Below are 16031 nucleotides of genomic sequence, written 5' to 3'. Positions count from 1 at the left end.
CGGTGACCTTAAAGGTTTTTTCCAACCAGAATTATTCTGATTCTCCGATTCTATTAATTCTCTAGTGCTGTCTTGCACCCAGTAAGGGAACGCTACTGCTGGTACCTGAAGGGATTTTGGGGTTTTTTTGAGAAGGCAAAATTGCCACTTGGTGTCGTGGTTTAACCCCAGTCGGCAACTAAGCACCTTCCCCCCCAGCAGGATGGGGGGAGGAGAATTGGAAAGGGAAAAGTGAGAGAAGTGGTGGGTTGAGATAAGAACAGTTCAATAACTGAACTAAAATAACATCAATAATAAATTGTCATGAAAAGGAAAAATTAGCAAAGAGACAGAAATGAAACCTAAGGAGGACAAGTGATGGCAATGAAACCAACTGCTGACCACCAACCGACCGGTGCCCAGTCAAAACCAGCCCAGCTCCCCAGTACAGGAGAGGATTTTGGTGCTGGGACAAATGGCGACGTGCCAGCTTGGCGTGGGGGTGCCTTTTTGTGCCCTGAGACCCCTCGGGAGAGGCAGGATGGGCTAAAGCTTCCCTGCTCCTCCTCCTCCTCCTCCTCCTCCTCCTCCTCCTCCTCCTCTCTGGGCTTTGTGGTCTCGCGGGACACCCCGGGTGCGGGTGTGCGGCCCTGGGGGCAGCGGCACAGGGACACTGCTCGGGGGGGTCCCCGTGGGAAGGACACCGTGGGACTGGGCTTGTTGCTCCAGCTTGATTTAAAAAAAATTTTATTGAAGTACGGCCTTTCCCCGAGAACTGCACCTCTCCGAGGGTCATCAGGCGCAGCACCACAGCGACCGCAGGCTCCATCCTGACCTTGGCTTCTGCTTTAGAGCTGTCAGGATGAGGACGGTCTGAGCTGCCAGGCACCTGATGGAGTGCTCAGCATCGTTCTCCAAGGACTGGAGGGCTGCGAGAGAAGGAAACAGAGCAGAGGTGAACCCCCCCTGCCCGCAGAGACCCCAGGAGCCCAGGCTCTGTCCCCCGCCCCACCAGCCCCCGCCAGCACAGCACTGCCCCTACTCACCACTGTGGCAGATCTCCCACAGCTTCTCCAGCCTGAGGATCCTCCGGCGCCGCGCAGCAAGCCCTGGGGCACAGGGCTCCTGTCAGAGCTCTGCTCCCCCTCAGCAGGGCTGTCCCCCAGCAAGGACAGCACCCGAGGGTGCTGGGACCCAGCAAGACTCCCAGCGAGCCCCACCAGTGGGGACTGGGGCCGGGTGACCAGAAACGGGTCCCCGGGAACTCACCCATGAACCTGACGGCCGCCTCTCGCACGCTGGCCTGAGGGTCCTCCACATAGGGCAGGCTCTGGAGCAGATACTTGTCCGCGCTGTTCCTCTTGTGCGTTATCTGAGGGAGCACAAGGGCACGGGGCTGGTACGGTCCCTCCGCAGCCGTCCGGACCATTCCCTCCTGCCAGCACCCCGCTCCCTCCCAGTGACTCCCGTCTCCCAGCCAGGAGCCCCGTGGGGCTGAGGGCCAGAGAGAGCCGCAGGCAGAGGGGGCTGGGGGTGCTGAGACCCCTCCATCCTGCTGCCAGGGCCCAGATGGGCCGGGGTCTCGTGGAGAAGAGCCCTTGGGGGCGGCGTGCTGGAGGGCAGGGAAGGAGGATGCAGCTGGAGCAGCGGGGCTGGAGCAGGGCGGCGATGCAGAGCGGCACAGCCCCCCCCACGGCACGGCTGCAGCCCCCATCCAGCCTGACCCGGGGCTTTGGGGGTTGTCCTCACCAAGTACTCTCCGATCAGGGGTGTCTGCCCTGTCTCGGCCAGGAAGCTGAGCCTCCTCCAGCCCAGGAACTCTGCACAGGCGCGGAGGGTGTCCCAGGAAGCCTGCGGAGAAGCAGAGGCTGGGAGATGGCACCAGAGCCCAGGGAAGGAGACCTGGCATCCTCCTCCTCTGGGCCGGGCTTTGAGCTGCAGGGACGGGGTGATCCCGGGATTGGATCCCCCTTCATTCCTGGGGCCATCCCGCGCTCTGGGAGCTGGCCCCGACACCCGGGGGGTCTTTGGGCACAGCCCTGGGGGACAGGGATGGGGGCTCAAAGCACACAAAGCCCGTGGGGACTCGTGTGCTCGGTGGCCACGGGCCACTGCTGAGCAGGGAAATGTCTGTGCCCAGTTCTCCGGCCCTGCTGGTGCTGGGGCTGCAGGGACCCTTCCTCTGGGCTGGGGGGGCCCCCACCTCCCCCTCCAGCTCAGCAGCAGGGGGTAAGGAGGCCGGTGGAGGCGGGACCAGCGCAGCGGGACCCTGCGGTGACACACAATCCCATTGTCCCTCACGGCCAGGCCACCCCCGTGGTGTCAGCACGCCCTTCCCCGTGACACCAGTCACTGATCTCTGACCTTGGCCACGCTCTCGATCTTCTCGTTGGTGTGGAAGAACAGCGGCAGCACCGCACCCTGCACTTTCTTCACCATTTTTTTGGTGTTTCTCCCCACCGCAGTCTTCATCACGTCTTCGAAGAGGCGGATGGAGAGCTCCCGCACCCGGCTGGACTCCTGGCAGGGAGGAGGACAGAGGGAGCTCAGCATCAGCCGCTCCTCGCCCACGGGGAGCAGGGGCGTTAGCGTGGCTGGGGGGAAGAGGAGCTGCCCCAGGGTCGGATCCTGAACGCAGGAGCCGTCGGCCAGACCTGCAGCTGCGGCTCAACGGCCACAGAGCCCTGAAAGGCCTCGGAAGAGGAGTGGGGAGGGGAAGAGCCTGGAAAGGCCACGGAAGGAGAGTGGGAAGAGCCCCAAAAGGCCACGCAAGAGGAGCCAGGGGGACATCCCTGCCCAAATGCTGCCCGCAGGGCAGGGCTGAACGTCCTTCACCCATCGCCTCAGCTCCAGCTCCCGCCTTACATCATCGAAGAGGAGCAGGAGCTTCTCCGCCAGCCTCAGAGCGATGAGCTTGGCCTCTTCCCTCTTCATGTGAGGAATCACGTTGATGAAGAGCATCAGGGCCTTCATCCTGATATCGCTGCTGGCTGCCAGCAGGTTCTCCATGATGTCAGGCAGCAGCACCAGCATTTTCCTGGCCTGTATGGAACACACCGGTCACCTTCTTGTGAAGTGGTGAAAGACCCCCCCAGGCACCCCCCAGCCCCTCCAGAGCAGGGAAGGTGCTTGGAGCCGTCACCCCGCACCCTCCCGGCCGGGGCCAAGCCACCGCATCCCCCAGGCCCCGGCTACCAACTTGGCTCCCCTTGCTGACCCCCCACTCACCGTTTCGGGTGTTTTTGAGAGTGTCGTGAGGCCCACGAGCACGAGAGAGAGCATCACCGGGCTGGGACGCCTCAGGTACCTCTGGGTTTTGTAGAGGGCAGCAAACTGCTTGTCGTCAATGACAGCGCTGACCAGCAGCTAAAATGGAGACAGTGGTGAGAGACCAGCAGAGCTGCGGGGCTCCCTCCCCTGCACCGGTACGGCCCGTGGCAAGGGTCTCCTCTCCCCTTGAAGCCACCTCCGAGTCCCCACATCTCTGTCCCGGGGCCAGAGCCGGGCAGGGGGATGCAGGCGGGGTGGAAGGCAGAGCGCTGCCTGCGCTGGGACAGGCTTGGTGGGGCCAAACCAGCACCGGGTGGGCCCGAGTGTGTGGCACAGGGGTCTGGGAGGAGGAAGAGGAGGAGGAGGAGGAGGAGGAGGAGGAGGAGGAGGAGGAGGAGGAAGGCAGAGCGCTGGGGCTGAGCGTGGTCACTCACAGCCAAGGGGTAGATGCAGGCGTCGTCCGCGGCACAGCTGAACACCCTGCGCAGCCGCCAGTCCCGCAGCACACCGAGCAGCTCCGACACGACTCTCCACAAAGCCCAGGGCACGGAGATCATCACCTCCCACATGGCCACGGCAGCGCTGCGGAGCCAGAGCCAACTCGGTCAGCAGAGCTGCCTCGGCTCCTCCAGACCCCAGCCCTGCCCACCCCCCTCATTTCGGGGTGCCCGGGGAGGCAGAGGGGGTGAGGTTCTGTTCCCCATGGGGCAGGGGCTCCGCTTTGGCCGGCTATGGCCGGAGTGGGAAGCGTGGTGGGATGGAGAGCCCTGCTCCTCGGGGATATCCCACAGTTTTCCGTGGGTCTGGCAGCCAGAGAGTCTCTGGGCCACTCTCCCCGTGGGGAACGAGCCTTCAAGGCTGTCGGGGCCGGTACCTGTCACACATTGGAGAGATGACCAACAGGCTCCTGACCACCTCCCTGGGGCTCCACCTGGTCAGCAGCAGCAGCAGCGAGTCCAGGCTGCGCCGGGCCGGCTCCGCGCGGATCTGCTCCACGTTTGTGTGGATGCATCTCAGGACTTCTGGCACCTGGAAGGGACACGGGTGAGGATGGTGCTGCCCTTCCCATCCCTCCCTGCCGCCTTGACATGGCTTCGGGTGCCCGAGAGAGCCGGGTTAGGGCAGGAAGAACAAGACTTGACACGGTTTGACACGGAAGGACAGTTCAGCCACGGGGCACTTACATCCGTCAGCCAGGACGCCGGGTCTGTCATGGCCGTGTCCACAACGCCGCTGCCCAACTGCCTGTCGTGGACATCGTCTGCCGTCAAGGCCTCGATGGCCACGAGGAGAACATCTGTCTTCTGAGAAGGCTGGAGGTATTCGCCAAACACCTACAGGTGGAGGGACGGCGGGGGAAGACGTGTCACGCTGAGCTTGGCTGAGCAGCTCGGCCACCTCTGGGTCCCCTTGCTCGCACAAGCCGATGCCACGGACAAGGGTCCCGGGGAGGGGGGAGCTCGTTACTGTAGTCATGTCGCTGCTCTCAGAATCCCATCCCGGTTTCTCTGGCATCTCCTCTGGCAGCGTCTCGTCTACACAGAAACATGGAAGAGTAGGTAAGACAACGGCCATCTTGGCCAACCAGCCTCCCAAAGGGTGAAAAGAGCCTGAAACGGGGGAAACGGGGTCCTGGCGTCGGCCCCCTGACTCACCGATCCGCAGCGGCAGGACCGTCGTCACCTCGCAGGGCTCTAGCGGAGAGCTGCTCTCCGGGGGAGACCCCACCTCCTCCCAAACCACCCTGGGGCTGCTGGGGGGTCTCTCTGCCATCCTCAAAACTGGGTGAGGGACAGCGGGGGGGGTTCAGCTTTAGGGAGTGACGGGAAAAGACGTGGGCTGTGCTCAGGAGTCTCCTCGCTGCGCTCCTGCCCTGTCCCTTCCCCGTCTTGTCAGACGCTGCGGGGCTGCGCTGCTTAGATACGGTGCCGTGGGGTGACACGGAGGGGTGTCACAAAGGGGTGTCACAAAGGGGGGTCACATTGTGACCTGTCACCCAGGCTGGGTGGGGCAGGGGTTCCGCTGCAGGGGATAGGGACCCAGCTTGCCACTGGGCCATGGCTCCTCTCGGGGTGTCCCCAGCCCCCCATCATGCCCCCTCAGGACCTTCCTGTACCCGCCGGCTCGTCCCAGAGGGTTCACACACCCCGGCACGGCCCCCGGACCTTCTGCTTCGATCCTGACAGAAACACTCCAGACTGCCCCGTCTCTACTTTGCGGTCACCTGGAGCGTTTGCTCGCCTGTCTCCCGTTCTCTCCCACACTCCCAGAGCAGCTTTAATCTGCTACAGCAGTGTCCTGGTTTCAGCTGGGATAGTTCATTTTCTCGAGCTGGGAGGGAGCACAGCCGCAGTGCTGTGTTTTGTGACGGCGGGATCTTCCTTCTGTCGGGATCGCTGGCCGGGAGCGGGCTGTTGGTCGGTGGGTGGTGAGCAGTCGCCTTGTGCATCACCCATTTGTACTTTCCATTGTTGTTATTTTTTTGCTTTACTACAATCACTAAACTGGTTTTTTTATCTCAACCTATGAGTTTTCCGTGTGTCCCTCCACTCTTTTCCCCCATTCCCCCGACGGGGGGAGGGGGAGCGACCGGCTGCGTGGTGTTTGGCTCCGACCGAGTTCAAACCACGAGAGTCCTTTTTGGTGCCCAGCGTGGGGCTCGAAGGGTTGAGATAACGGCAGATCGGGTCAGTGTGTCAGAACCATTTGTTAGGAGCATTCATTAGATTGGCTTAGCAATTGCTGGGCACAATGTCGATCGCTTGGCTCCTTAAAATTTCTTCTCCTCATTTCACACAGAATCACAGAATCATTCAGGTGGAAAAGACCCTCGGGATCATCGAGTCCAACCCACAGCCATGGCAAAGGTCCCTGGGGAAGGTCCCTCCCATGGGACCACGCTGGGCTGATCTCAGCGCCACTGGCCAACTGCCAAACCCTTCTCCCCCTGCTGCGGTTGCAACTGATTAAAAAAGTCGACGCTCTTTTGCAACTTTCCCCCTTTATTTTTATTCCTCTTTTTCCTGATGGCTCCAGCCAGGGCCTCTCCGGCCCGGGGAGATCTGCTCCTCGGCGCGAGGCATCGCGGGGAGCCGGGTCCCCTCATCCCTCCATCGGGTGCCCCAAAGCCCGGGTGTTCATCGAGGGGCTTCTCGAGCAGGTTGGCCTTGGAGTTCCACGTCCGGAATCGTTTTCCCAGGTTACTGCAACACCGGCCAGAATTTCTGAGGAGGAAACTTCACAACACTCTCCATCTTATCCTCCGTAGCAGCCACTTGGGCCCATCGCAGGAGGCCTCCTCGAGCAGGCTGGCCTCAGAGCTCGTCGTCAACAAAACAGCTATGACGGGTGTTCCGAAGTACGAGGCCTCCTGAGGAGGGGAGGGCTTGGCTTTCCGGGTCTTTGCAGCTGCCAGCATTTTTTCCACCATTCTTTGTCCTCGTCTTACTTGTCCTCCCCATCCTCCTCATTTTTCCCCCCATTCTCCTTCTCCTCGTCCTCCTCGTCCCCACCCTCCTCCTTTTCCTTTTCCTCCTCCTCCTCCTCTGCAGCTCTGAGCCGTCGCTGCCTGCGCTTGGGCTCGGCTCTGCTTTGACGCTCGGTCTTTGAGCGCAGCTTTGCCCTTGGCTTGGCCGGTCCCAGGCTGCTTTTCTCCAGAGGAATCCCCCAGGATCACCGGCTGCTGCCTGGAAGGACACAACGGCAGAGAGGTCTCTACCTGAGCACACGCTGGGTTTGGGGCTGCATCCTGCCCCCCATGACCCCCTTTGTGCCTCTTTGTGCGGAACGAAACCCCCTGAGCCGGGCCCCGCGGCTGACACACGGCTGTCCCCGTGTCCGCAGGCCACGCTGGGGCTCTCCTGAAGGGCTGGAGAAGATCCAGCCCCGTGAAACTGGGGGCTCCCAGTAGCCCCATCCCACCCCTCCGGTGGGCGGTGATGGACGGCAAGTGCTTGGGGCTGGGGAATGGGCTCCGGCTGGGTCAAAAAATCATAGAATCACAGAATAGTTTGGGTTAAAAGGGACCTTTAAAGGTCCCTTTAGTCCAACCCCACCCCTGCCACGGCCAAGGACATCTTCAACCAGAGCAGGTCGCTCCGAGCCCCGTCCAACCTGACCACGAACGTTCCCAGGAATGGGGCATCCACCACCTCTCTGGGCAACACGACCCTGTGCAGATCCCCAGCCCTGAGCCTTCAGCCTCACCTGACCAAAGACTTTATCTTCTTCCTCTTCTGCCCTGTGATCTCCTGGAACTGTGGTGGTTCCTGGTTAGGCGAGCTTGGAGCAGCGAACGCAGGACATCCCACTGGAACTGGGAGGAGAAACCTCGTCAGAAGAGCATCGCTGGGCCGCTGCCGGCCCCGGTGACACGCAGGGGTGCTCCGGCCCCTTCCCCAAAGGTCCGAGAGGGCCGTGCTGCTCCCCTCGCAGCCGCCATCGCAGCCTCTCTGCCCCCAGTTCCCCATTGCCGTGGTTTTGCGACGGCATCGTCAGCTCCCGGTGTGGGAAGGGGGAGCGGGGAGGTGACAGGGACTCTTTTGGGGGGTCGTTTCTTGGCGGGGAGGAGGCGGCCTTGGATCACCATCCTCCCACCGCACCCTTGGGCGCATCCCACCCCGGGGCTCCGTGTTGGTGAAGCCAACGAGTCGTTAGGACAAACGGCTGTGCCGAGCTGGGAGGAAGCTTTGGCACAAGTCGGAGCCCTTTGACACTCAGCGCCGGTGATTTCCAAGTCAAATGACAGAATTTGGTTGCCCGCACTGTGGAAAGGAGCCGGGAGCTGCTTTACCTTGTCCAAGAGGTGGCAGAAACTCTCTTCTCGTCTGCTCATCCTTGCCAGGGACTTGTCTCGAGGTCTTGAGAAGAGCCCTGAGAGGTGGTTTGTGCACAAACTCCATTTCAAGCCCGGGAACGAGGAGAAGACACCGCCGTGACCCAGAGCACCACCAGCCCTTGCCGCTCGCCGTGCTCACCGGCAGATTTTGGCATTGCCGTAAAGGCTGTTTTTTTTCCCCAACTCTAGCATGTTTTTCCCCAAGTCCACCATGCCCCATCCCCAAGCACAGTCCTGGGAAAAGGAGTCACCCAGCAAAGAGTCCAGGCCACCATGGGAAGGAAGTGTTGCCTAAATTCCTCGGTCCTACCCATCAAATCTGCCTTCTGGGAGCGACCACGGCCTGGGGACATCAAGAGTCGCTGCCGGGTGTCCCCATGGGAGGACACCCGTGGGGTCACAAGGAGCAAATGTCACCTTGAGAGCAGCTACAGCAGCCAACGTACTCACTCGGGAAAGATGACGACGTGGCCAGAGAAACTCAGGGAGGCCACAGGTACCATCCGGGACACCACCATGTCCAGCAGCCGGGGGACCTGCAATGGAGGAGCTCCAAGATGGTGGGATGTCCTCAGCATGGCTGTGAGGCTGTATTGGAGGAGCTCGAGGCAGGGAGAGTTGGTAGGACCATCAACTCTCACCTGGCCGTGTCCTGCCGGGCCACCGCCATGGGACTGCCCGCGCGTGCCACGGAGAAACAGAACCACTCACCTTGAAAATCACTTGTTCCAAGTTCTCCTTCCCAGACAACATCTCCAGGAAGTCGTAGTAGAACTTCCATTTTCACCGTCGTGCCTTCAATGAGGAGCACCCCGATGTCCCTCAGGACGAAGGCGACGTTCTCCCCCTTCCCCAGGCAGTAAGAGAGGAGGGACACGGTGCCCTGGATGCAGCCCTCCGCTTTCTGCCGGGACACCGAGGCGGCTGCAGCCACCTTGGAGTATTTGAGGGGCTCCAGCTCCTTGTTGCCTGAAAAAAACCACACGAGAGGGATGGAGACGTTCACCCAGTGGCCCTTCCGCAGGCGCTTCCCAAGGCGAAACGATCGTTGCCTCCCCCAGAAAGAAAAAAACCCCAAATTTTGGGCTCTGCTCCACAGAGGGGGAGTCACTTCCGAGAAGCTTCTCAGCCCCAGGGAAGGGACGCGATGACCGTGAAGCCAACTGGGGTTTAATCCGCCATCTTACCGGGCAGGTAGGCCTTGTTGTCCGACAGGACAGGTTGCGGACCACGATGACCTTTCTGGCCAGGCGAAAGACGGGCCTGTGGATAGTCACGGCCTCCTCTCCAACCTCGATCTGTCTGGAGACAACGTCGAAGCAGCCGAGGGCGGGAATTCGGACACCCTGGAACAGAAGAGAAGGAAGGACCCAAGGGTGAGGACGGCAGAAGGAAGAGCTGGAGGTGGCCCTGACCAGGGATGGTGCTTTGGGATGGATCCTGCCCGCTCCCGCTTGGGGAGGAGACGCTGAGTCCTCCCCCTCTGAAAAAGTCAGGGCAGGAGCAGCCTGGAGAAGAATTTGAAATCCAACCGCTGGTCTATTTGAAATAGATTTTAAGGCCTAGTGAAACGTGGTCGGGACTGAGCGATCTCGTCGTACTACCAAGGCAACCGGGGTGCTGCTCAACAGGCCTGAAAAGTGTTCTTAGCCCGCTTCTTGGATAGTCCCGACCCAAGGCTGCTCTAAAACCCAGTCAAGCTAATCCTATGGAGGCAGTTTTAACAAAGGATGATTAATTGACTAAACACAGGGGGGTTGCCAGATTAAGAGAATTTAGGATATCAAAACTGCTCACTCTACCTAAGCTTTTCGTAGAACATCTTGGAGTCTTTCTCAGAATTGTGTGAGATAATAATATCATAAATAACTAATAACTAAGAAAAGATGAGAATCAAGAACTAAAAGGTTGAGTGGCAACTTCCAAAGACTTTGGACTCAGGTAATAGATTTAGAAACAGTGTATAAACACCGCGAGTCTTTCGGACATTGGCCACTCACTGAGGTGTTGGCCCAACTCTGAGTTGTCAATAAAGCTAAGCCTAGAGATTCTTTAACAAGCCCGAGGGCATCCGGGGGGTCTCCAGCGCCCAGGATCAGCCCTGAGGTCCACCACCACCTCCCAGAGGCGATACCACCCTGGCACAAGCCCTGTTTGTCCCCCAGCGGGGACTTTTGGGGTGAGTTTCCCACTTTCTGAGGAGGGAAGAGAAACGACAGGCCGTGCCCCGGGGCCGTGGGGACTCCCCAGCCCTCTGGGCGGACAAGGAGGATGCGGGTGTCACCCCACCTTGCGCAGCAGCAGCTGTTCTTAAATGCAGCCGGCCACCGCGTCCCAGACGGCTCTTCGCTCTGGAAAACAAAGGAAAACAAGGTCACGCTCCACGTCCACCAGCTCTCAACCCTCCAATGTCCCCCTGAGCTCTGGCGCGTTGAAGACCACGGTGGGGAGAAACACCAAAAAAATGGTGAAGAAAGTGCAGGGTGCGGTGCTGCCGCTGTTCTTCCACACCAACGAGAAGATCGAGAGCGTGGCCAAGGTCAGAGATCAGTGACTGGCGTCACGGGGAAGGGCGTGCTGACACCACGGGGGTGGCCTGGCCGTGAGGGACAATGGGATTGTGTGTCACCGCAGGGTCCCGCTGCGCTGGTCCCGCCTCCACCGGCCTCCTTACCCCCTGCTGCTGAGCTGGAGGGGGAGGTGGGGGCCCCCCCAGCCCAGAGGAAGGGTCCCTGCAGCCCCAGCACCAGCAGGGCCGGAGAACTGGGCACAGACATTTCCCTGCTCAGCAGCGGCCCGTGGCCACTGTGCACACGAGTCCCCACGGGCTCCGTGTGCTTTGAGCCCCCATCCCTGTCCCCCAGGGCTGTGCCCAAAGACCCCCCGGGGGGCTGGGGAGACACCCCTGATGGGAGAGGGCTTGGTGAGGACAACCCCCAAAGCCCCGGGCCGGGCTGGACGGGGGCTGCAGCCGTGCCGTGGGGGGGGCTGTGCCGCTCTGCATCGCATCGCCGCCCTGCTCCAGCCCCGCTGCTCCAGCTGCATCCTCCTTCCCTGCCCTCCAGCACACAGCCCCCAAGGGCAAAACCAGTAATCTTTATCTCTTCCCCTCTTCCCAACATTAACAATGACTAGATAAAACACATCAAAGGAGACGACATCAGGAAAGGCACGTGGACCTTGATCTGTGCTGTCAGTTCTAACAGCTGGTATCCTTCAGATTCCAGGGAGCTGAAATTTCTCTTACAGCCAACTTGAAAATTAAAACTATTCTCACTAGCCAAGAATTTTTCTCTAAGGACAGAAAACTACTGGCTTGGGATCTGAAGGTTCTTACTCCGAATCGCACTCCTGCAAGTGAGGAATTGAATTAAGACCAGGCTTTTTTCCTGGCAGGTTCTCTGCTCGTCCAGAGAAAGAGGGCGGGAGGGTTGGAAGTTTATTTGAAAGCTGAGACGGATTTTACAGGATCCCAGTTATTTAGATTTTCCATTACACTGAGCCATCACAAAGGCATGGCTAGGTAGGCTTTTTTTAAAAAAAAGTTGCTCAAATTAATCAGATCTAGAACTAAACGAACGCAGGAAAGGCTTTTGCCTTTACAATCCTTTCATCCGTGTCTCCTGATTACGCTTCCCTCTACTGCTGCCCAAATCCAGACGGTTTATGCTTTGGGCCATTTGTTTCACGTATAGAAACTTTGTTTTCTGCCTCTTCTTTTCTTCCATGTATTTGATATTTCTCAGCATGACACAGTTCTGCTGCTGTGTTCACTGGTAACATTCTTACCTGCCCACGCTCTGCGCTGGGTTTCTGTCCAGCTCCAAATCCAGGCTGCTATGACAGAAACTCCAAGTTAGTTTCTCACATTTGGAAAACTTCCCTTCTGTAACTGTCAGTGAGGCTTGAAACTGCCCCCACTGGCTGATAGACCTTTCTCGTGGTTACTGAAGGAGGTTGTGGGGTCTGATGTCTTTACACTCGAGTTTCATGGCTGTCTTCATCAGCAAATAATTTAAATATGGGGGAAGTAGCAGCAGGCAGAGAATTCACTCTGAGAATGAACCATTTCCTCTGACCCAAGAAACTACTGGGAGCAGAGGTTACAGCGTCCTCAGCCAGGGGCGGGTCCCTCCCCTCAGAACTTTCCCGCCTCTCTGCCGAGAGCGGCGCTGGGATTGGGCGCTGGGATTGCGCTGTCAGGCGCTCGGGGGGCTCCGGGCCTGCCCTCACACCCAGCCCCGCCAGGTCACTCAGGGTAGCATCAGGAAAATTCCCTTCCCAAAGCGTTCTATCGGCCAGTCTCTGGAGTAGGAGGGCACGCTGGCTTTGTGGCTGGCTCTCTCTGTTCCCAGCCCGAGTGCGGTGTGATGAGGGGCGGGAAGTGCAGGCGGGGGTAGTGTTTGTGCTGAAGGAAAACAAAGGAAAGGAGAGCCTGGCCCCGGAAAGAAGGACTGTGCTTCGGCAATTGCTCACGGCAACCCAGCCTGCTTAGAGGAACAAACACTACGTGAGACTGGCATCAGGCTTCAGACCACAGAAATACGGCTTCGTACCCCCAGAACACGGAGTTAGGCTTTAAAAATGACACTTTAGACTCCCCAAATGAGGCTTTGGGCCCTAAAAATTAGGGTTTGGACCCTAGAAATGAGGCTTTAAATCCTCAAAAATAACGAACGCTTGGGCCCTAAAAGTTAGGGTTTTGAACCTAGAAATGAGGCTTTAAATCCTCAGAAAGAATGAACGCTTGGGCCGTAAAAATTAGGGTTTGGACCCTAGAAATGAGGCTTTAAATCTTCAGAAACAATGAGCCTTTGGGCCCTACAATGAGGCTTGCAGCCCTTGAAATGAAGATTCAGTCCTGAAAGAGTTTGGCCCCAAAAGGAGTATTTGGACCATAAAAATGCATATTTGGACACCCTAAATGGGGCTTTGGCCCTTATAAGTGAGCCTTTGTATTCTCCAAATAAACCTTTGGACCCTAAAGCTGAGGATTTGCTTTTTAGTGAGGGCTTAGACCCTACAAATGAGCATTTAGTCAAAATGAGGCTTGGAACCCTTAAAACGAGGGGAGGGACCCTAAAACTCAGGCTTTGAGCCCTATACATGAGACTTGTAAATGGAAATTGTGCCTTTTGACTCCAAATATGAGGTTTGGACCCTATAAATGAGGCTTAGACTGCTAAAAAGGAGGCATTGTGCCCTAAAAATGAGACTTTGGACCCTCAAAATCTGGGAATAGAAACAGAAAACAAGAATTTGGACAATAGAATGAGATTTTATACTCTTAAAAGAAAGATCTGGGTCTTCTAAATGAGGCTTTGGAGCCTCCAAGTAAAGCTTTGGACCCTAAAACAGAGCCTTTGTTCCCTAGAAAGAGGGTTTAGACCCTACAAATCAGTATTTGGCCTCTCATCATGAGGCTATTTGCCTTAAAAATGAGGCTCTAGACCACCTAAATGAGGCTTTGGTAATACAAGAGTCTGGCTCTAAAAGTGAGTGTTTGGACTCTGAAAATGAGCATTTGGATTGTATAAATGAGGCTTTATAGCCTCAGCATGAGGCCTTGGACTGCAAAGTTAGGTTTTGTGTTCCATAATAAGGAAGTGGACTGTATAAATGCAGCTTTGGACCCTAGTAATGAGGGTTTGGGCCATATAAGTGGGAACTTTGACTCTCAAAATTTGAGTTTGTAAACTAAAACTGAGGCTTTGGACCCTAAAAATGAGGCTTGTTACCCTAAAAGTAAGGTTAAGACCCTACAATTGAAGTTTTGGAGCCTACAATGGAAGATTAGAACACTACAAATGAGGCTTTCAGCCTTGGAAAGGATGTTTGGACCCTAAAATTGAGGCCTTGAACAATAAAGATGAGGCTTTGAGACCCCAAATAAGGTTTTGTTCCCTGAAGTGAGGGTTTTGATGGTTAAATTGAGGCTTTGTGCCCTAGAATTGATGCTTTGGACTCAAAATGAGACTTTGGAAACAAAAAATGATGCTTTGGGCTGTAAACAGAGGCTTCAGACTCTCTAAATGTAGATTTTGACTGTAAAGAAGTGGCTTTGTCCCTACAAATGAGAGTTTAGACCCTTACAATGAAGCTTTGGGCCTTTAAAATAAGAGTCCAAAAATAAGAGCTTCAGTTTTTTCTGCCTCCCTAGTATTTTCATTAAATGTCATCAACGCTCTTTTCAAATCTCTGTGAGAAGTATGATTCTCCTTATTTAACAGGTAATGAGAAGATGGAAAGAGATTGGGGCTACATTTTCCCGAGCAGTCAGTAATGCTGGATGTGCAAATCCATAAAACGAGAGTCCTACAGAAAGGAAATTTTCAAAGGTCCTGGTAAACTCTAACTTTGGTCGATGTCAACGGCTGCTTCCAAGTTCTCAAACTCTGGGTCACTGGCTGGGGAGCCAAAAGCGGAACCTTCACATCGAGCAGTGTACGCACAGCAAGCTCGCTCACAGCTACACCAGGGCCTAAACCAGGAGGGATCCTAACTGACAGTCCTCTGTTCTAATTACAGAGCTCATTAATTCTACCACTCAAATGACTCAGGGTGAAAAAAACCCAACAACCCTACACTATACCCCGTGAAAGTTCTGTACATTTACCTGTATTTATATAGTGCCTGACTTCCGACTACAAACTCACTGGAAAATAATAGCAACAGTAACTTCAGAACAGCAATGAATATTTCTCACTGGTTATTTTACCCCTGCACCATCATCCATGCGCCGCATGGGAATTCAGCACCAAGAGCCATCGGAGAGTCCAAGAGGCTGTGGGGGGGTGAAGACGCTTTTCTGGTTTTTTCCCTTTCCCCCCCCAAACCTCCCGCTGTTCCAGGGTCCCGCTGTACTCACCCAGAGCGGCTGCTCCCTCGCAGGGGCTGGGCGAGGCTCCCTCCTCCTGGGTGTCCCTACGGGGGGGCCGGAGGCAGCGGGGGGCTGGGGTAGGGGGGGGGGGAGGACGGAGCGGCGCTTTGCTCCCTCCAAGGGCACCGGGTGCAGGGGAAGGAGTTTCCCCGCTCCCCACTCCGGGGGCCAGGGCTGTGGGGGCGGCAGGGGGGGGTGTCTCGGCCCGGGGCCCGGGGTGCAGCTTCTGCCCGGCAAAGGCAGCCGGTTCGCCGCTGCTGGCACCGAGAAAGCCGCTCCGCTCAGCTCCGCCCCGCCGGGGCCCGGGCCTCAGCGTCCCCTCGGGCCGCCTTGGGGCACCCCCCCACACACACCGCTGGGTCCCTCCCGGCCCCGCCGCTCCCCCGGCCCCGCCGCCGCTGCCGGCCGAGCCCCCCCCGCCAGCGCCGGCCCCGGCGGGAACCTCCTGCTGCCACCGCCTCCGCCGCTGCGGATCGGCAGCCGGACGGGGCCGCCCGAGCACGCACCTCCCGCTCACATCCCCCCACCCCAACCCGTGCCTGCACCCGGCGCCCAGTGGTAGCACAGAACACATGTGGGAGCCGTGGGTAGGGCAGGACTGGGCTGGGCTGGGCTCGGGTGCCGGCAAGGAACCGGGGCGGGTGGGGCGGGCTCCCTCTGTCCCGCTCCGGGGGCACCCAAACAGTTGCAAGGGCAGAGAAAGGCGGGTTCAGGCTCACGCTCCTGTGGGATTCTGGTCGTTTTCACCTTGAAAGGGGGTTCGTGGGCACAGCTCTTGGGGAGCAGCTTTAAGCTGCCCAACACTTCCCCAGGTGCCACCACGTGAGATGGGAGAGACAGTTTGTCAGGGCTGGTGCTGGTGCCCAAAAAGCAGGTTCGTCTCCCACTGTGCAACAGGTCAATAATCCCACACTCAGAGAGACATCGCTTATTTATTGTAGGTTTGCACAAGCCTGGGGGCTTGGTGCTTTCCCACAAATCAAGCACCCCAACGGGGGTTTTCTTGCTACATTTATACACAGGACTTGAAGAGTTAGTAATTTTCCAAGTCCATCCTCTCTATGA

General features: G+C 57.7%; 4 protein-coding genes across 5 annotated transcripts in view; 1 reads left to right on the top strand and 3 right to left on the bottom strand.

Annotated features, from left to right (window-relative positions):
- The window catches only part of LOC141934046 (maestro heat-like repeat-containing protein family member 7), a 32255-nt gene extending 25580 nt beyond the window's left edge, over positions 1-6675 (bottom strand). The window contains exons 1-2 of one of the 2 annotated variants that reach the window (XM_074849272.1): positions 5474-6675; positions 4978-5030 (exon numbers count right to left, since the gene is read on the bottom strand). The gene's annotated coding sequence lies outside the window, so the exon portion shown is untranslated. Of the gene's footprint in view, positions 1-4977 lie in introns of both variants that reach the window. The other variant, XM_074849270.1, reaches the window with a different exon arrangement.
- Positions 1-14568, top strand: part of LOC141934042 (uncharacterized) — a 151134-nt gene extending 136566 nt beyond the window's left edge. Inside the window, exon 14 of the mRNA XM_074849236.1 lies at positions 14317-14568. Coding sequence (XP_074705337.1) covers positions 14317-14391 — 75 coding nt within the window. The 3' untranslated portion in view covers positions 14392-14568. The remainder of the gene's footprint in view (positions 1-14316) is intronic.
- On the bottom strand, positions 710-4702 carry LOC141934048 (maestro heat-like repeat-containing protein family member 7). The gene is made up of 10 exons (XM_074849274.1): positions 4434-4702; positions 4124-4278; positions 3684-3831; positions 3208-3345; positions 2845-3021; positions 2344-2499; positions 1729-1830; positions 1249-1351; positions 1026-1088; positions 710-908 (listed from the first exon to the last, which is right to left on the bottom strand). Exons 1-10 carry the CDS (start codon positions 4461-4463, stop codon positions 775-777), a joined length of 1206 nt encoding a protein of 401 aa, XP_074705375.1. The 5' UTR covers positions 4464-4702; the 3' UTR covers positions 710-774.
- LOC141934386 (uncharacterized) lies at positions 7510-12609 on the bottom strand. The gene is made up of 8 exons (XM_074849789.1): positions 12563-12609; positions 12140-12431; positions 11876-12006; positions 10376-10437; positions 9274-9432; positions 8798-9055; positions 8042-8622; positions 7510-7564 (listed from the first exon to the last, which is right to left on the bottom strand). The coding sequence occupies exons 1-7, from the start codon at positions 12607-12609 to the stop codon at positions 8393-8395; spliced, it is 1179 nt and encodes a 392-aa protein (XP_074705890.1). The 3' UTR covers positions 7510-7564; positions 8042-8392.
- Positions 14569-16031: the final 1463 nt, after the last annotated feature.

The sequence above is a fragment of the Strix aluco genome, chromosome 24, assembly GCF_031877795.1.
Source record: "Strix aluco isolate bStrAlu1 chromosome 24, bStrAlu1.hap1, whole genome shotgun sequence".
NCBI classification, from domain to species: domain Eukaryota; kingdom Metazoa; phylum Chordata; class Aves; order Strigiformes; family Strigidae; genus Strix; species Strix aluco.
The sequence above is the reverse complement of the archived record's forward strand: the minus strand, read 5'-3'. Positions and strand labels throughout refer to the sequence as shown.